At 36.1% G+C, this 20,000-nt stretch overlaps 3 protein-coding genes across 8 annotated transcripts in view; 2 read left to right on the top strand and 1 right to left on the bottom strand.

Moving 5' to 3' along the window:
* The window catches only part of plat (plasminogen activator, tissue), a 17,913-nt gene extending 14,181 nt beyond the window's left edge, over positions 1-3,732 (top strand). For all 3 annotated transcript variants that reach the window (XM_043247054.1, XM_043247053.1, XM_043247056.1), the window contains 2 exons: positions 636-784; positions 2,685-3,732. In XM_043247054.1, coding sequence (XP_043102989.1) covers positions 636-784; positions 2,685-2,846 — 311 coding nt within the window. In that variant the 3' untranslated portion in view covers positions 2,847-3,732. The remainder of the gene's footprint in view (positions 1-635; positions 785-2,684) is intronic.
* A 191-nt stretch (positions 3,733-3,923) lies between these two features.
* On the bottom strand, positions 3,924-14,112 carry LOC122350512 (poly(U)-specific endoribonuclease-like). 4 transcript variants are annotated; one of them, XM_043247051.1, is made up of 9 exons: positions 14,048-14,112; positions 13,742-13,885; positions 7,418-7,516; positions 7,156-7,302; positions 6,990-7,040; positions 6,157-6,279; positions 5,233-5,289; positions 5,034-5,104; positions 3,924-4,856 (listed from the first exon to the last, which is right to left on the bottom strand). In XM_043247051.1, the coding sequence occupies exons 3-9, from the start codon at positions 7,419-7,421 to the stop codon at positions 4,767-4,769; spliced, it is 543 nt and encodes a 180-aa protein (XP_043102986.1). In that variant the 5' UTR covers positions 7,422-7,516; positions 13,742-13,885; positions 14,048-14,112; the 3' UTR covers positions 3,924-4,766. The 4 variants fall into 4 exon arrangements, with proteins under 4 accessions (XP_043102986.1, XP_043102984.1, XP_043102987.1 ...); XM_043247049.1 differs by lacking the exons at positions 13,742-13,885; positions 14,048-14,112 and adding an exon at positions 8,784-9,215; XM_043247052.1 differs by lacking the exons at positions 13,742-13,885; positions 14,048-14,112 and adding an exon at positions 8,618-8,673.
* Positions 14,001-20,000, top strand: part of si:dkeyp-117b11.1 (B-cell linker protein) — a 9,144-nt gene continuing 3,144 nt past the window's right edge. The window contains exons 1-14 of the mRNA XM_043247048.1: positions 14,001-14,134; positions 14,961-14,992; positions 15,091-15,125; positions 16,020-16,057; positions 16,513-16,606; positions 16,683-16,771; positions 16,854-16,911; positions 17,324-17,416; positions 17,516-17,544; positions 17,623-17,653; positions 17,737-17,812; positions 18,522-18,552; positions 18,639-18,672; positions 18,748-18,853. Of these exons, the coding sequence (XP_043102983.1) occupies positions 14,132-14,134; positions 14,961-14,992; positions 15,091-15,125; positions 16,020-16,057; positions 16,513-16,606; positions 16,683-16,771; positions 16,854-16,911; positions 17,324-17,416; positions 17,516-17,544; positions 17,623-17,653; positions 17,737-17,812; positions 18,522-18,552; positions 18,639-18,672; positions 18,748-18,853 (749 nt within the window). The 5' untranslated portion in view covers positions 14,001-14,131. The remainder of the gene's footprint in view (positions 14,135-14,960; positions 14,993-15,090; positions 15,126-16,019; positions 16,058-16,512; positions 16,607-16,682; positions 16,772-16,853; positions 16,912-17,323; positions 17,417-17,515; positions 17,545-17,622; positions 17,654-17,736; positions 17,813-18,521; positions 18,553-18,638; positions 18,673-18,747; positions 18,854-20,000) is intronic.

Here is a 20,000-nt window from a genome sequence, read left to right as displayed (position 1 = left end):
ATAGAGTTTTTTAAGTTCTGCTCTTTAGAATGTCTCTAAAACTCGTTTAAAGCATCGCTGCACAAGACTCGTTTTAATAGATTGTGTTATTGATGTGAGTGTATTTTATTTTAACAGATTTTTAACATTCTGTAAAAACTAGCATCTGCTGGTGCTGTGAAAAAAATAAAATAAATAATAATTTAATATAATATTATATTATATCATAACAGAACAATGTATGGTTTTAAAAATTATAAAAAATAAGTGAAAAATCTGCAGTGGAGAAATACAAATTATTTTTTTAAATATGGAAAAGACAATTTTTTTTTTTAAGCATAATGAATAATTATAAATCTTACAGCGCAGTAAAAAATAAATAAATAAATGTAAACTTATGTAAAAAAATGTAAAAGTGAAAAATGTATTTTATAAGTGAAAAATCTGGCTGTGCATTAAGAACATAAAAAAAATGCATATAGTGCAATTTGTCTATTAAAATCAGTCTTAAAATCTTAAACGTGTTTGGTGGATTTTAAGGTATTTTAACTGAAAAACAAAAAAAAAAAACACTTATTTTTTTGCAGTGCTGTGCTTGAAGTGACAGAGGAGCTTTATAATAATGTTTCTCTCTCTTCTTCTGCCGTCTCTCTCAGTTTCTCCGTTTTACTCGGAGAGAATTAAGCGAGGTCTGGTGCGCCTGTGGCCGCAGGAACAGTGTGTCCCGGAGAAGCTGGCCGGTCGTCTGGTGACCCCAAACATGCTGTGCGCCGGAGACACGCGGGGCCTGGACGACGCCTGCAAGGTAACCACGCTTTAGCACGGCCGGGGAAGTCACCTCGAAAAGCAATGCAGCGCAATACTGCGTTACTCCCTGAAAACAGTAACTAAAGAACAGCCAGAACATAATTACTTTTTATGGAAAGTACTGGGCTGTTACTTTTCAGTTATACCTTGGCAAAAAGGAAATGAATGTGCCTCAGGCCGAAGGAAACAAAGCTCAAACTCATTGCATGATGAATATGACACAGGAAAAGAAAGTTCAACGCTATTCAGCAATCATTTTTGGCTGAATTGGATCACAGAAGGGCAGTAGCAAAGACACTACTTAATAAAATAGCTTTCAATGCATATGTTAAATAAGACAAATATAATTTATTTAATTATTGCAGAAAAATATATAATATTTTTTTATTGTGTGTGTGTTGGGTCGGTTGCAGACTGGTCGTAACTGTTTATATTTAGTTATGAAAAGATAGATTGGTTTTATTTGACTGATAACCACTTGCTGACAGCTAGTAGGTTTTGTGTAATGGTTTCTTTACTAAACTATGTCTAGAAAGGGTAGTGTTTTATGTATTTGAGGTCTGAGATGTGTCAGCAGTGAAGAGAGAGAGCAAACATTGTGCATTTTAGGTCTAATCTTGTCTCAAATAGCATCTTTCATAACATATCTTTTTGATTTTTGTAAAATGTTGCAACGACATATTTATTTTTTTACAGTTTTGGACATATAAAATAATAGTCAAATATATTTGTAAATACCTTAAAGTGACTACAAATGAGCACATAAAACCAACATCTGTAACACTTCCTTGTGATAATCCACTTTAGACATTCTACTAACAGAAAGTGACTACATGTCAACTAGTCATTAAGAGTACCAGCTTGATATCTTTCTCTTGATGGGTCCACAACACACTACATACTGACTTGAGCAACTTTAGCACACAAGTATAGGCCAGTTCTACTAACCATAAACCTACCCTAACGGTCTACAATGAGGGTTAGTAGACATGTAGTTACAAATGAATGAAATTAGCTGACATGTAGTTACAAAGTTACTTATATTTAGTAGAATGTCTAAAGTGGGCTATCAAAATGAAAATTAAAATTGTAGCGTGTCTCTGTTCAGCTGTTTTGCATCTGTGAGTAATGCATTACTTTGCGAGTTACTTAAAGTAATCCGATTATGTTACTTGTAACGCGTTACTGACATGTAGTTACACAGTTACTTATAGTTAGTAGAATGTCTAAAGTGGGCTATCAAAATGAAAATGAAAATTGTAGCGTGTCTCTGTTCAGCTGTTTGCGTCTTTGAGTAATGCATTACTTTGCGAGTTACTTAAAGTAATCCGATTATGTAACCTGTAACGCGTTACTGACATGTAGTTACAAAGTTACTTATAGTTAGTAGAATGTCTAAAGTGGGCTATCAAAATGAAAATTAAAATTGTAGCGTGTCTCTGTTCAGCTGTTTGTGTAATGCATTTACTTTACAGTGTTACTTAAAGTAAATCCGTTATGTTAACATAACGCGTACTGACATGTAGTTACAAAGTTACTTATAGTTAGTAGAATGTCTAAAGTGGGCTACGTTGTGTCTTTGTAGTTACAAAGTTACTTATAGAGTAATGCATTACTTTCAGCTGTTTTACTTAAAGTAATCCGATTATGTTACTTGTAACGCGTTACTGACATGTAGTTACAAAGTTACTTATAGTTAGTAGAATGTCTAAAGTGGGCTATCAAAATGAAAATTAAAATTGTAGCGTGTCTCTGTTCAGCTGTTTTGCGTCTGTGAGTAATGCATTACTTTGCGAGTTACTTAAAGTAATCCGATTATGTAACTTGTAACAGGTTACTCCCATCTCTATTGAGTTACATGAATGATTTGTGCACTGATTGATGGGTTGGTTCTTCAGGGGGATTCCGGCGGTCCTCTGGTGTGTCCCAAAAACGGAAGGATGACTCTGATGGGTTTGATCAGCTGGGGCGACGGCTGCGGGAAGAAAGACACGCCTGGCGTTTACACGCGGGTCACAAACTACACAAACTGGATCTCCAGCAAGATGAGAGCGAACTGAAGCACAAACGAACGGCATTCCCACAAAACGCAGCCGACGACTGGGGGAAAGGGCCGACCTCCACACCTACTGGACTCTATCTTTGGGGGTTTGAGGAGGAGACGTGGAAATACGACGAATGCTGTGAGCCGGTGATTGTAGATCATGTTGCACACGGGATGAGAAATCCGACTCCAAAGAACGCTTTTAATTCACAACACACAACGCGGCCTTCGATTTGCAAAAGGACAACATGAGAAACGCACGATAACGGGTGCTAACTCTGATGCACAAGGTCTATTAGAAGTAAAATTGTTTTTTTTAATGATAGCGGATTTAGAGGCACTTTTGCTTTGCTTTTAAATAGTAAAGATGTGAGCGAGCGGCTGATGGCACTTTTGAATGTTACGTGATGCTTGTTAAATCATAATTATTTTTAACACTAAGCATCTGCTGGGTCAGAGCGACGTTGGTTTTGGTTAGTGTTGATCTAAACGCATTCATTTGACTGTATTTAATACGACTTGTTTTTGACTGCAAATTGTCTTTAGCATCCCAGATCTAATATTATTACAGGCTTTAGATCTTGGGATGCATATTAAGTTAATATTTAACTATTTAACATCTTTTATACACTTTTTGTACACATGAGCAGCTAGTGCTAAATTATTGATTTTATACGGTTAACGCTTGTATGTTATTTTCGCCTGACATTTTATAAAACGTGAAATGGAAACTGTTCTTTGTCTTCTTTATGAAAGTGTTCATTGCAGATTCAGGAGATGATTATATGTTTTGTAGCGAGTGCTTTGTGAATTCACACTGTCGATTTAGTCAAACTGGATAACGGGTGAGCGATTTCAGGAAAAACTGCGAAACAGTTACAAAATAAAAGTCATTTCAGAGACCTCGGGAGTATTGCAGCGAACGCTCATTTCCTTGTTTATTTCCTTAAAATAAAACACGCGAAAGCACATTTCCACCACTGATTTAAAAAATGAAGTGACTTTTTATCTAACAGCATTTTTTTCTCTTCATTGCAAAATTAAAAATATAAACTCAATATGAAGTGGCAAGTAATATTGCATAATATAAACTCACAATTGCAAGAACAAACAAAAAAACTGAGATGAACTTGCAATTATGAGAAATAAATGCATATTTGGGAGATATACATTTAAAATATATCTTGCAATTCTGACTTTTCTCAGAATTGTGACTGTCAGTTCATAGCAATTCTGGAATATAAAATCAAATTCGCGATATAAGCATGAAGTTATAAAGTTGGTATTTAAATAAATAAAGTCAATTGTATATTAATTTAAAGGTTTAAAAGTTAAACCCTGCAATTGCAAGAGTGTTTATCTTGGAGTTCTGACATTTTTTCCTTGCAACTGCCTTTATAGCTGATCTCTGTGCATTTAAAGTTGCAGTGGCAGTAATGGGCTTCTATAAAAGCATGCTCTCTAAGTCTGGGAAAATGTCCTAAAAAGTCAGAACTAATTAAAAATGGCGCAATGAGAACATTATTTTATAAAGCTGTCTCACGATGGTGTCTGGTTCTGATGAAGCAGTCTGGTATAAAATAAGACTTTCTTCTCATTGCTTGACACTGGAGGCCAACATCCCCAGCTGTCAAAACCTGCTCATTGTTTTCCATATTTCCTAGAAAAACGTTGCTCAGTATTCATGCAACATCTAACGAACCAAGTCACGGAGCAGCAGCACGAAATTTTCTTACTTCACAAGTGTTCTTCCTATAAATACAGCATTATAATCACACACAAATGTCAAAATCAGAGAAATAAAGACAACGTCAAAACAGCAGTGGATTCCCCCACATAAACACAGACACACATTTTTTGGTTGAATATAATAAACATTGAGCGGTGATGAGCATTTATTCACATCTGTTCCTCTCAGCTGGTTTCTGACTCAGTCCTATGGCGATACCTGTTTGATTTGCATGACTTTAAAGGAGTAGATTTCAGTATTATTCCCTTTTAAGAGACTCTCCAGCACAGCGCCAACCTGAGAAAACAAAAAGATGACAGGAAGTGAGAAAACAGCAGCGTCACAAGAAGACTGTACTTTTATGACTTTGAAGCCGAGTTCGTCCAAGCATTGGTAACCTTTCTTTTATATATCACCAGCACATTTAGATATGCAAGTATGTGATCTTGACGCGGTCAGAAATGCTCCTCTCACCTTAAGCAGAGCGGCCTGATGATCTTCTTCAGGTAACATCATCTTCACCTTCACCTCCAGAACAGTGACTACTGTGAGAACATATGCAAAATGCATATTAGTGATTTCGGGTTTCACCGTCCTTCGGCTGCAACAGTGATGGTAGAACTTGACCTACACGTTTATATAAATGCTCCTTCAGTGCTTGGGTCATATTTACCTTTTGGTGGAGCTGCAGTGGAGGTGATCGGAGGAGGTGCGCTAGTGCTGCTGAAAACTATGGAGATATAGTCACAGACGCCCTGAATGTTTTATCTTGAGTATTCAAGAAGCATCTGGCAATACATTTACATACAGACTGCAGTGCATGACACAACAAGGAAGAGTACACTAATACATCTATCATCTCACTCCTTAAACAAAAGCATTGGGTCACCCGCTTTCAATGAACAGTTCTGACTACTTTAGTCTTTCCATGGGTGTACATATTAATGTTTAAGCAATTGTGTGCTTCTGATTTTCATTTTAAAATGTATAATTCTGTGTACAAGGCAAGGTTCAAAATGAAATAATTGAGAACTTGACTGGACCGCAGAAACATGCTGTGACTTTAAATGCGCTCCTCGAGCCAAAAACTCATCACCAAACACCACTGACTTGTACGTTCACTATATGGACAAAAGTATTAGCACCCCCATTCTTTAGAGCTGACACAGGCAAACTGTGGCAACAATGATGAAAACATAATTCATGTTTTTATAAATTGCATTTCCATCTCGGTTGCAACAGTTTTGGAGGTGTCTAAAATGACAGCATCCCTGTGTACAAATCATCTTTATTTGGTGATGAACTTTTGGCTCGTTTAAAGTCACAGCAGACCAGTCAAGTTCTTCCACACTGACTCAATCAATCATTTCTTTCCGAACCTTGCCTTTTACACAGAATTATTGTCACGTAATAGAAAAGGGTCCTTTCCCAACAGGATTAGTATCCATTATAGGCTTGAACGTTAAGATTTGTACTCGTGAAAATTACTTAAGCACTCAGACATGTTCATTAGAAGGGGGTGACCCAATATTTTTCTCCGTGTAGTGTATTTCAGCAAAGAGAGCTTCTGATTCGATTCAACCTCTCTGTCTCTTACTGCAGGTACTGTTGTAGTCGGGACAGCAGTCACTATGCTCTACGCAGGCCTCGTCACAGAAACAGCCGCTGAAACAGCTGTAGTTGAAGCCGGTGCAGCATAGAGCCGGGTGTGAACACGAACCTATAGATGCAATGCAGAAGACACATCACATGCTGAATCCATCCTCAGTGCTGTTAGGCTGCATCATCAGGGAGGCAGCCTCTAAAAGCTCCGTCTCAATCGCAAAATCCTTCCAGTATGGCAAGCCATTTTAACTTTTTACCCTTTAAATTCAATCGTATCTATTTTCATGCTACTAGTACAGTATAAATATTACTTAAACGTATATATATATAAAACCTATGTAGTTACTCTATACTACCCAGTACTTTAATTGCTCTGTAAGTAAATGTGAAAAAGTGAAATAAATTGCCAGTGACACTAGCAGCTAAAAAGTATTATGTTTTAAGGATTAAATGTTAAAACGACTTTCTATATTCTAGTGCACTGGAATACTCACTCCCTAAAAAGTCACACAGTGCATAGTGAAATATAGGGACATTCTCATCATCCAACTCAGTACACATCATGCGATGCAATTTAATTTAATTAATTATATCAGCGTAAACTTACATCACTAGACGGGCAGTGAACATAGTGTAGCTAATAATAATGATACAGATTCTCTGGACAATTTCATAAGTGATTTTATAGAGTTATTGTAATTATGGGTAACCAAGAGGTCAATGCAACATTTGACATCTAGCGCAGGTGTAAAGATATTCAAAATAATGACATAAAATAACATAATAAATATAATAAGGAAATAATAAATATAACATATATACTACCTGTCAGTGGCAAAGTGCTGCTTGGTTTAGAGTCACTGGTGCTGTTATTGACTATAAAAGTGGAAAGAGAGAAACGTTTAATCAGTAATCAGTGAAGTTCACAATCACAGAGTAGAACACAATCTGATTACTTCGACTCGCGCCATTTCTGAATGTTTCTGAGTACCTGTGAGGCAGGTGGATCTGAAATCAGGGCAGCAGTCCTTATATCTCAGACAAGCCACGTCGCAATAACAATCCCAGCGGTGACAGCCGTCATTCAATCCAGAACAGCACAGGTCTGGATTCGCGCAACTTCCACCGGCCACAATCGCTGGAGTGAAACGGATTAGAATGAGTTTTTTCAGTTACCACGAAATCCGCAAATCATTAAAATGACTTCTGGAGAACCACGTGACGCTGAATACAGTGTGGTTTACGGTACACACACATGAAAGGGAAGCTGGAGTGGTTGTGGTGGTTGCGCTTGGTCACTGCAGGTCGAGTGGACGCAGGGCTGGAGGTTGCATCGCCGGGTTGGCTAGTCACTAAAACCAGAGAGCAAACACCTGGCTAACATACACATACACTGAGTCCCTATCTGAGCAAAGATGTGGATTTAGCTAATGACCGTAATTGTAAATCCAATTTATTGGACTCCTCCAATAACAATAATAAAAACGTTGCATTGAACTTTTTTTAAATGCTTTTTAATGCCAGTGTTATCTTATCAACATGTCCTCCAACCAACATGCCTGTATTGGACAATTGCACAAATCCCTGAAATGTGACCCATCCGAGCATTGCACCGGCCCTACGCTGTTTTTTTACTATTTTAACTGCGCTGAAAGTTGGGGTTCGTGTAGCTCAGTCTGTTATATGATGAGACGCGAAAGGACGCACATGCTCCTAAAACATAAATGCTCTATAGTTTATGATTTTGCAGGATTTTTGTAACGGTTAGGTTTAGGTGTGCTCATCCGCAAGAATTGCATCCAGTAAAATTTGCTAGAATTACAGTGAGATCAGTGTAAAAAGTCCACACGCTGCATTTAAACAAAACTTTTGATTGGCATTTCATGACGACAGACGACGCTTTCATTATTTTTACGCCTGCTAGGGGGCGCTTAACTTAAAAGTGCAAATATAAGTCTGACCTATAAGGTCGTGTTTTTTGTTGTAGGACAGGCTGTACGTTATTAACTGTATATTTTACCTGCGGTGTAACAGTAAGTGTTCGTGTCATTTCAACACATCAACTGAACATCTGAATAATAAAGCAAAAATGAACATCTTTAATGTATTAATCAATCAACTTTACTTCATCGTGCTGATAACATGCTAATCGTGCTAATAATGCTACAACGTGATTATGTTAGCAATATGTTAAATCATACTAATCACATGTTAACAACATGCTTGTTAGAAGCGTGCTAATCATGCTAGCAATATTTTAGCAACATGTTAGTAACATATCATGCTATTCATGATTTTTAAAAACATGTAAATTAATAATATGTTACCAACATTCTAATCATGCTAGAAACATGTTAGCAAGACACTAATTATGGAGCAACATGTGAAACCATGTTATCAGACCATGCTAGCATCATTTAATCTACCTAAACCTTCGAACTTTAACAGTTTACCATTGATTTCAGTCAAGGCTTCAAGTCAACCGCAAAGGGTTTTTTTCCCGCAGACTTCCTCTAGCTCCTGATTTTGCTTCTCTAAATCTCTTAAAGTCAAAATAATCAACAAAATCAGACGTGGAATTGTAATGAAACCTAAAAGCAAACCCGATGTGAATGTTACCCGTTGTTAAGCAGCAGCTAATGGTGAGCAGACAGCAGATAATAACTGCAGGAGCCATCCTACATGTTCAGGTACGCCAGACCTCTTCCAGTGTTAGCCGTTTGCTTTTAATCCATCATGTGTCTGTCTACTCTCCAGAAAAAAACCTTTTACATTCTAGCGCTGGGCAGAGATTAATGTTTGATAAACTGCATGACCACGTAAAACTACTACTTCCTCTACTGATTCTTGGAACTAATAACTTGACATTTGAAACCTTCAGAGCATTTAAATCTATTTCTGACTTTGAGCCAACATGATGTTTGTTTTGATAGGTCTCCTTATTTCTTAAGGAACACAATTTTTGGCTGTCTCGGATAAAAGTCCTTATTATTCTGTAGTATTATTTTACCTAAAGTAGCATTACATTTACGTTTAGTCATCTACTCTCTATTGAATCTGACATTTGTAAACAGCTCATTATTTTATATATATATATTTTTATTATCTTATGTACAGGAAGCTTAACAGTGCATTTGGCGTCCGAGAACCAGTTTTCTAGCATGCATATCATAACATGCGTATCAGATTCAGATATAACTCTCCGCAGGTACATTTTTCAAAGTCTTCAGAAGTTCATCAGATCTCAGGAAGCGTATTGAGGTAGCAAAGCTGCCAAATAAGTTTAAATACATTTATTATTTTTGTCCATTTTGATAAATCGGTTTCCAGTATATTCAATATCCCCCTTTTTTTAAAGCAATTTCACTTTTTTGCGTTGACAAAAAAAGATTTAGCATGATGAAACAAGGACCTTTTTTCTTTTCACTAGGATACTTACTTTATAACACCAAAGTAAAGTTTCTTTTAAGTATGCATTTATACCAACACGATAGAAGCTGTATAACTTTACACTGCTTTCTTTAAACAAAAAACTGATTTATTTAACATCAAAACACTCAAAAATGCTCTCTAATCACTCTTGCACTATATTAATATGTCACAATATGTCATAAAGTCAAACACGTATTATGCTTTGTTAGTAGAAGCACATCAGTTCTTCTCTGGCTTTATAAATAATACTTTAATTTACACAATTTTGCAACATCGTGTCTATTATATATCACAATACTAACCGGGAAGTGTTCAAAATATGCTCGGAAATCACCTACAAGGTCTAATAAAGTCACGTTTTAGAGAAGAAAAAATTCACCCATTGACTTTTAAAGCCGCGATGACTTTCTACTTGATAGAAATGTAGTGGATTGAAGACAAGGTTAAGACAGCAGGGGTTTTTCCCTTCCCAGCAAATGAACGAGGAACAAGGAATTACATTAAAACAGATAATTAATCTGTTTCTTTGCACATTCTTTACATAGTTTGTTTCACACATCTACAATGATTAATGATTTTTGTTGATCTGTAACTACAAAAATAAAAGTCAGAGCTTATATTAAAGATAGTAAAAGTCCTGCATCAGTATTATTTGCTCTTAATAAAGCAGCCGCCTTTTATGAGCAAGAAACACTCACATAATGGCGTCTTTATGGATTTGTTGTAGAACTGACGGAAAAAAATGAAAGAACAAATATTTATAAGCAATCAGAAAATTAGAAAAATTAACATTTTTAAGGTGCTACATAATTATTCCTTGTTTCTGAAACCTCTTTAGCCACGAATGATCATTCCCGATGGTGCTTGTCAAAATCTCTCAATGTGTTTCAAATAATCAAACCGACTTCTTGACTGGAGCACAAAAGGTGCATTTAATAAAAGTGTTAAAAAACTCTTAAGAAAGAAAATCATGCTACATTTTTAATGTTTATACTGTATTTGCATGTCGTTTAATAGCCCTGAATTACTAAATGAATGCAAAAAATGAATACTGTTATTCGGAAATAATTCATTTAGTTGATTGAAAGCGTCATTTATTCATTAATATTTGCATTTGTAATATTACATCTGATTTCTACTTCAAATATACGCTGTTGTTTTGAACCTTCTATTCAAAAAAATGTTTCACGGTATCCACAGTAATATTAATAAAAAAAAAACAAACAAACTGTTTTTAACCTTGATAATAATCAGAATTGTTTTTAGAGCATTTGACATTGAAGACTGGAGTAATCATGCAAAAAAAAAAATCAGCTTTGCATTACAGGAATAAATTACTTCTTAACATTTCTTTAAAAAAAAAATGTTTTATATTGTAATTTTGATAAAAAAAAAAATGCAGTCTTGGTGACCGAGAGATACTTTTTCTAGAGATGCATTAATGAGAACACAAGTGTGCTATTTATGAAGGCTGTTTCTTCAATGCCAAGCATTTCTGCCGACTGCGTTGATCTTCTCCTAGAGTCCTTTGACTCAAAAGTTAAGAATGTCATGGATGACATTGCACCTGTGAAAGTCAGTAAGAAGACTGGCAGACAAAAGTCATGTTGGAGAAAATCAACAGCAGTGCAGATCATGAAAAGGCAATGCAGAAAGGCTGAGCGGACGTGGCGAAAGACAAAACTTGAAATCCACTATAGCATCTATAAAGACAGCCTGCATGCTTTTAATGTGGAATTAGCCACAGCACGACGTTTTTCTCAAACCTTATAAATAGTAACCTGAACAACACCCGCACTCTTTTTGCTACGGTTGAGAGACTGACAAACCCCCCAAGTCAGATTCCCAGTGAAATGCTTTCTGACAGCAAATGCAATGAGTTTGCCTCATTCTTTTCTGAGAAGATCGAAAATATCAGAAAGGCAATTAAAACATCAGATGATTTAGAGATATGTCAGATTCAACCACAATCTCAAAAAGGAGTCACTATGTGTGTTTTTGAAGCAATTGATAGCAAAACTTTGGAGGAAGTAGTACAGCACCTAAAATCCTCAGCCTGCTGTCTTGACACACTTCCCACATCCTTTCTTAAAAGCGTGTTTGACTGTTTAAAAGCTGACATCTTAGAAGTGGTGAACACATCACTTCTTTCTGGGACTTTTCCAAACGCCCTGAAAACTGCGGTTGTTAAGCCCTCCTGAAAAAGAGAAATCTTGATAACAGTATATTGAGTAACTATAGACCGATATCAAATCTTCCGGTCATAGGCAAGATCATTGAAAAGGTAGTTCTGAATCAGCTGAACAGCTACTTGAACTCAAATGGTTATCTGGATAATTTTCAATCTGGTTTCAGACCGCACTACAGCACAGAGACAGCGTTGGTTAAGATAATAAATGATATTCGCCTAAACTCTGATTCTGGTAAAATATCAGTGCTGGTACTACTAGATCTTAGTGCTGCGTTTGACACTGTCGATCATAACATTCTTCTAGACAGACTGGAAAACTGGGTCGGGCTTTCTGGAATGGCTCTAAACTGGTTCAGGTCATATTTAGAGGAGAGGGGTTATTATGTGAGTATAGGAGAGCATAAGTCTAAGTGGACGTCCATGACATGCGAGTCCCACAAGGCTCAATTCTTGCACCGCTCTTGTTTAGCCTGTATATGCTCCCACTAAGTCAAATAATGAGAAAGAATCAAATTGCCTATCACAGCTATGCTGACGACACGCAGATTTACCTAGCCTTATCACCAAATGACTACAGCCCCATTGAGTCACTCCGCCAATGCATTGATGAAATCAACAGTTGGATGTGCCAAAATTTTCTTCAGTTAAACAAGGAGAAAACTGAGGTCATTGCATTTGGAAATAAAGATGAAGTTCACAAGGTGAATGCATATCTTGACTCAAGGGGTCAAACAACCAAAAGGCAAGTCAAGAATCTTGGTGTGATTCTAGAGACCGACCTTAGTTTCAGCTGTCATGTCAAAGCAGTGACTAAATCAGCGTACTATCACCTAAAAATATTGCAAGAATCAGATGCTTTGTGCCCAGGCAAGACCTGGAGAAACTAGTCCATGCCTTCATCACCAGCAGGGTGGACTATTGTAATGGTCTCCTCACTGGCCTTCCCAAAAAGACCATCAGACAGCTGCAGCTCATCCAGAACGCTGCTGCCAGGATGCTGACTCGAACCAGAAAATCAGAGCACATCACACCAGTCCTCAGGTCCTTACACTGGCTTCCAGTGACATTTAGAATTGATTTTAAAGCACTTTTACTCGTTTATAAATCACTCAATGGACTAGGACCTAAATACATTGCAGATATGATCACTATTTATACACCTAACAGGCCACTCAGATCACTAGGATCAAGTCAGTTAGAAATACCAAAGGTTCACACCAAACAAGGAGAATCTGCTTTTAGTTATTATGCTGCTCGCATCTGGAAGCAGCTTCCTGAAGAGATCAGATGTGCTGAAACATTAGTCACTTTTAAATCCAGACTCAAAACTCATCTGTTTAGTTGTGCATTTACAGAATGAGCACTGTGCTGCGTCCCAACTGTGCTACTTTGCTTCTTTTATTTTAAACTGTTTTAAATCAATCTCCTTTTGCTTTAAATTCAATTTATCTTAAATCAGTGTTTTTATTTTATTTTAATTTCTTTTATTGTTATTTAAATCTTGTAATTATTTTATTTCCTCTTTTGTAAAGCACTTTGAATTACCATTGTGTATGAAATGTGCTATATAAATAAACTTGCCTTGCCTTGCCTAACTCTGGGAGTTCATCGGAAGCTGACCATACAGCTAAAAATGGGATTTATAAAATAAAACGAGGTTTTACATGAGCATTAGTAAATATAACAACTATCGTTTTGGCCATTTACGTATCACAAACATGCAAGACTTTATCTTTTACAAATCCTTTGTAAAAAGTCACGCAGGTTTCGTAGATTAACTTCAGAAATTGATAAAGTGCGTTTTTTTCTTGCTCTATCAAAATCGAAACTGAAATTTGAGTAGCCACAGTTTCGCCAGGCACTGATATACAGTAACCATTGTTTTCTGTATTAAAATAGTGTTAACTATGCTGACCGGTTCATTTGTGCGTTTGAATGTTTACACTGCCATCACCTGGTTGAGCTCAGGAACTGATCACCAGGGTTTGGAGACCTTCACAGACTGTGATGTTGTGTCTGTGTCATCAAACTCTGTTCCTCTGAAAGGCTCAATAACACTTCTTCTTTCTTTCACCTCGCCGTCTGTGGTCAGATGCCTCTAAATATCAAACGAGAGAGAGAACAAAGTGCTTTAGCACACTCAGAGCCAGTTGAAGGTCTTTCTGTTATTAACGGGGATAATCAGTTACCTGCTAAATCATCCACCTGCTATGCAAATACTCAAACACACACACACACGCACCTCCGGCACGCTACTTACTGGACTCGCATTCAAAGTTCTGGGGTATTTGCATCCAAACCTCACAGCGAAGAGCTTCCTGATGAACTGAGCGCCTCCTGCATCATGGTAAAGTACAATTATTTTTTAGTTAGTTTAGATTTAGGAATACATATGAAAATGGCATTGACACGTTGTTGGCTTTCAAGTTGGTTTTTAGATGCTGTTGTGTGTGAACATAACTGTAATCATAATCTGGTGCCTTTGATGTCAGAAACTGTATACTTTTCAGATAGGTTAGATCATTTCTACTTTTGAATTCCTGCTTTAACGCACCGTTTCAGCTCCTCATTCGCTTTGAATAAAACGCCGCATTGTTCTCTGTCTGAAACATCTGAACCAGCTATCTGATAAAAACAGAAAATGGCACCGTTTCAGCTTCCTCTTATCTAGTCATTCCAGTTATGACGCTATTTTGTTTAAGCAGTCAATATATGCTTGTTTTTGCACTTTTTGTTTTCAAGATTACTTATTCATTCAACGCCTTAAAATACTCCTAATTACTCCTAAAACATTACTAAACCTGTTTGTATGTCTGATAAAGAACAGAATTGCTTTTGTCAAGTAAATAGTTTGTTATCTGCCGTGTTTTGTGTAGCAGCAAAGGAGAAGTGAATAACAATGACTTTGAATGTATTTCTGAATGTATTTCTAGTCAAGACAAGCAGTCGTGTGATTGAGTGTCGACAAATGAAAAATGATTTACATTTCTAATATTACATATAGTGAAAGGTTACAACGCCCTATAGCATTTGTGCACTCTCCATCCGCATATATTTACATAATCTTTTAATATCCGGGAAGTGTTCAACAAAACCAGCCAGCAAAGAAAGTGTTTTGATCACCTAAAGAAAAGCTGTACTGCTCACCAAAATACTGTTTTCTTTGTTTTTAGAGTTTCTTTGGGAAGTTGAAACCATCTCTACTGTAAATACTTAAGCCATTATTTACTAAAAAAAAATCACATTTATATTTCCAAATCTTGCGTAATTGTCTAATTTACCTGTTATTTTTCTTCTATACAGACACAGTGGGCCACCAGCTCCACCCAGGAGAACAGGTGCTTTGATGTAGAAACATAAGACTAAAATATTAACCCAAACATTAGGATTTTAGATCAGATCACCTTTTAGCATGCTGCAGGTGTAATATTGAACACATTATTTAAAGTACGGAAATATATGTAGCGTCTAAATATGAAGTGTACTGTACACGTTTGGAAGAACAAAAGCAAAAAACAGCGATGAAAAGCAGTTACAGCGCTGTATAAAATTAATTAAAATACTATAAATACAGCCTTTAAGGAAGGACCTTTAAAAGCTGTTTAGTCAAATTAGGCGCCATGTTGAATTTAACGTGGATGAAAATGAGGCTGTGAAGGATCGGCTTACAGTATTAATAATGGCACGCACTGTCCTCATAGATCAGGTAAGTTCACAACTTTAAAAACTATTTCATGGAGGTTTTGTCTACCGTATGTTTTGTGCGCGGAAAAACGTTTCGGAAGTCAAACAAACGGCAAAACTGTATCCAAAATGGCGCCGGCCTTTGAGCGTCTTTCGCGCCGCGCGCCAATTTTCTGCGTTTCTTCTACGGGTTATTGTCGGTTTCCAATGTTTGTTGAATTCTGGCGGTCTCGAAGATAAACTCAAGTTATCTCCCAGCATGTACCTGTGCACATCATTGTTTTACAGTTTACTGCTGTTGTGTTTGTTGTTGCTAGTAGCTAGGCTACTTCTCTTGGCGATTAGCTTATTCAGAGTTCATATTTATTTAGCTATTCATCGGTTATCACTGTTAGGATCTCAGTTATTGTCGTATTTTTCAAAATTCATTCAATCTTGTGACATTCTAGTAATAGGTTTGGTCAGGTGAAATGTTGAATGCAATATATTGCTTACTTTTTTGTTTCGTATTTCATGCGATCTCATTGCAACTTTTCATTACTTTGTAGATAACAGTTCAGGATATGGCTGGCCAGAAGGGGAATTTGTGAGTATGGTCATTTATCATTTGTCTGAACACGTAGACATACAAAGTTAAAAGGTGTGCGAACGTTCATACTTCCTGTTGTGTCACCAGGAGGTATCAGTTCCCTTACTGTACGAAGAGATAACAGCCGATGTTTGTGAAACACTTTCAGGATGTCGTACCGATGAGCGTCTGCTGTCCATCAGTCTTCTTCTGAGTGCTGTGATCTCATTAGTTTATTACAAGAAACCCAATCCCGTGTTACATTAGCGTTTTCTCAGAACCTCTTAACGGGAAATCGTTGGCGTGCAGCATTTTGATAATACAGCGCTATCCTTGAATAGGTTTCTCTTGATGGCATAAATATCGCCATCATCGGTGCTTTTGACTGTTTAACTCTCGTGACCTGTTTATGAATGCATGTATGTTATAAAAGCTTCTTTTAGACACACCTGATCAATCTCAACCCTTTTCAGGACGATGAAGATGGTGATACATATGAAGCTCCACCATGCGAACGTCCCACCGTTAAAGTCCAGCCGCGTCAAGTAGAGGAGAATGTTTACCTGGGTATCTATCTATAAGCCTTAACGATGCTGACAAATTCATATTTAAAGCTTAAAAATGACACGTTTGTTTTTCTCAGGTTATCCGGATCGAAACCCAAACCCTGTTATTCCCAAAAGACAGGCGGCACCACCGCCACGGCCGGCCAAGATCACACCCAAAAGCGTGGTAAAACGTCTAAATTACTGCAATATCTGTGTTTTTGCCTTTTTATTAAGAGTTTATTTTTTCGATTCGGCTTTGCTTCTAGAAGCCAGAACCGGCCCCCGACCCCGAGGAGTTTTACATCGACCCCAATGATAGCAAACGTGAGTCTCTGAAAGCATTTCTGATGCAGAATCAAGGATTTACGGGAGCAAGAACGGCGTAAAAACAGCTAAATATTATTAGAATTTAAAAATAGCCATATTACGCGAATATACTGTAAAATGTAATTTATTTCTGTGATGCGCAGCTGAATTTTCATCATCATTACTCCAGTCCTGCTGTTTTGCTTACTGAAATATTTCGGGTTGTTATCGATGTTTAAAGCGTGATTTTTTTTTTTTGGTGGAAACCGTGACACATTTTCTTTGTCAGGATTCAGATGAATGTAAATTTGAAAAGAACAGAATTTAACGCACTGTCACTTTATAAACAATTTAATGTATTCTTGCCAACTTGCCGAGAAATGCGGCTGGCCTAGTCTACAGTGAAACAATTCGACTTGATCTTTTCCAGCTCCTGAGGTAATACGTAAAGACAAACCTGGTAAAAAAGCCCCACCTAAGAGACCCCCGATGAGACCTCCACCGGCCCCTCAGCAAGACGAAGGTCATTCAAGACTGCGTTCTCAGATATTTCTATCAGATATTACAGTATTACGTGATGACACAATACAGCGTTTAGTTACTGTCCTCTCTGACCTTCCAGATGTTTACTTGGACCCAAATGAAGGACAGGTAAGAGCGTCTAAAATGACAAAGAAGTCATTCTTAATGTCATGGTCTTTTTAATTTCTCTCTTTATTTGATTTTCAGGATGAAGATACCTATCTCGAACCTGTAGCAGGTCAGCGCTTCACATATTTTTATTTTATATAATGCTGAATTGACTTGGATCTCATTTGTCATTCATTATTTTATCTCCTCCAGAACCTCCTGCGCCCCGAAGCCAGGCCCGTATACTACTGCCTCCTAAAAATGTAGGACGAGACCCGCCACCACAAATGTATGTCAATGAGGGGTATTATCATAAAATTTAATTCAAATCATATATATATATATATATATATATATATATAAAATTAACAGAATATTCAGCTAGATGTTGAAGCAGCGTTTATGCTTTTTACCTTGAAATAACTAAAGTTAGTGCTGTCAAAAGTTAACTTGCATAAGTTTTTGTTTACATAATATTTGTGTGTTTAAAATAATAATATATATATATATAAAATAATACAATATATTTCTATATAATATATGAGAAAAATGTAAATGTTTAAATATATATATATATATATATATATATATATATATATATATATATATAATATATATATATATAAAAAAATAAAAACTAAAAACTAATTCAAAGTGTAATAAGCTATAATAGTAAGCTAAAATATAATATATAATGTATATTGATATATATCTAAACTATTTTAGACATAATTTAATGTTATTTGATAATAAGTTCTTTTTCCAAGGCATCACAGTTATTGTTCTTATGCATTTAGTGGTAACTTAAACTATCTTCAAAACTTACAGTGCATTTAATAAACGTTTCATTTCAGCAGTATTATAAGTTATTATAGTAAGCGCACAAGGTGAAGGAGCAACCTGACGCAGAAATCAGAATTAAAGTTTTCCTGCCACTCCAGGTCGTCCCGGAGGTGACTCTTGTTCGCTCGGTAATACCATTTCTTCTTGTCTTACAGAATGAAACCTCCTGTTCCCAGAGCCAAGTCTGTAAGTACTAATTAGAAACACATTCATGCATTCATTGTAGTGTTCTTCTCCTGAATGAACCGGTTCATTTTTGTCCGTTTCCTCAGAGTTCGGTCCTGATCGGTGACCCTGTGAACAAAGGTTAGAGTTTAAGTCATGCACGATGATATGAACCCACGCGTGCTGCTTCATGCGACGTCCTCTCTGATGCTTTAGTTATGCCGCCGGAAGTCAAACGTGCCACGTTTTCTGGCCAGATGCCACCCGCACTAAACAGCAAAGCGGTTCCTCCCATCATCCTCCCCAAAGAACCCAAACCCAGGTGAGTCTGTGAAGCTTTTACCTCTTTACAAGTTCAGAAACAGCTTGTTTTGGGTTTTTTAAAGTACATTGTGACATTATTTTTAAGACAATGCCTTCAGCTTTGTGGCATTTCACTATAGGCCTTTGTTTTTAATTAATTTAATTTTTAGAAAAACTCCACACTATTCCCAACAGCATGTTAATAAGAATCATAGTTGTGTTTGTTGCATGGCTTTTTATGCTGAATATAATTTTTCTAGCATTGTTTTAATATCATTATAGTTTTTGTTCATATTTACATTTTATTTTTATCATTTATTTTCCTTTTAATTTCAGTCAAAGGGTTAAAATTTTAAGCTTTAAGCTGTGCAAGTTGCTTTTTTTATGCAAAACATTTTTTGTGGACTAATATAATGTGCTCTGTACTGGAAGCCTATTTTGAGTATTTGCATAATGATATTATTTTCATGCAAATGTCTCAAACCTCCAAGACCGGTCCTTCGTAGTCTACCGTGAAGTATAAATGTAATTGTCATCATTTTCAAAAATAATATTTAAATTGTAAAGTAAAAATGCACGGTTGAATTTGTTACATGACTTTTTATTTAATAATTTTTAATAGCAATGGATGATTTTGAGTGTTATTTTAGCATCATTAATGTACTATTATTAGATTTAGTTTTCATTTTCATTTCAGCCAAAATGTAAGTGATTTTTCTTTTTTATTGTTTTATAATTTCTATATATATATATATATATATATATATATATATATATATATATATATATATATATATATATATATATATATTATCATGTTTATTTTATTACAAATAATAGTTCATTATATTTAGTGATAATATTCCTACATTTAAAAAAAAAAAAAAAAAACATTTAATTGTAATATTTTAAATTGTATCAGTATGGGTTCCATTCTCATGAAAATAAAGTTGCATTGCTTTCTTTATAAAAAATAATTTTTTTGTCATGAAATATAAGATAACGTTTTTTTTGGTGACAATTACTTCTTCACTTTTTGAACAGCGTGTGTAATAAATGTAATACAAGCTTTAACTTACACCAGCTGTAAAATGCGACTAAACTGTATGCATTAGCATATTTTTTTTTATCTGCTGACAAACTCAAATGCAGTAAAAGTGTTGTTT

This window comes from Puntigrus tetrazona, chromosome 8 (genome assembly GCF_018831695.1).
Source record: "Puntigrus tetrazona isolate hp1 chromosome 8, ASM1883169v1, whole genome shotgun sequence".
Taxonomy (NCBI): domain Eukaryota; kingdom Metazoa; phylum Chordata; class Actinopteri; order Cypriniformes; family Cyprinidae; genus Puntigrus; species Puntigrus tetrazona.
Note: the sequence above shows the minus strand (reverse complement) of the source record. Positions and strands in the feature narration are given on the sequence as shown.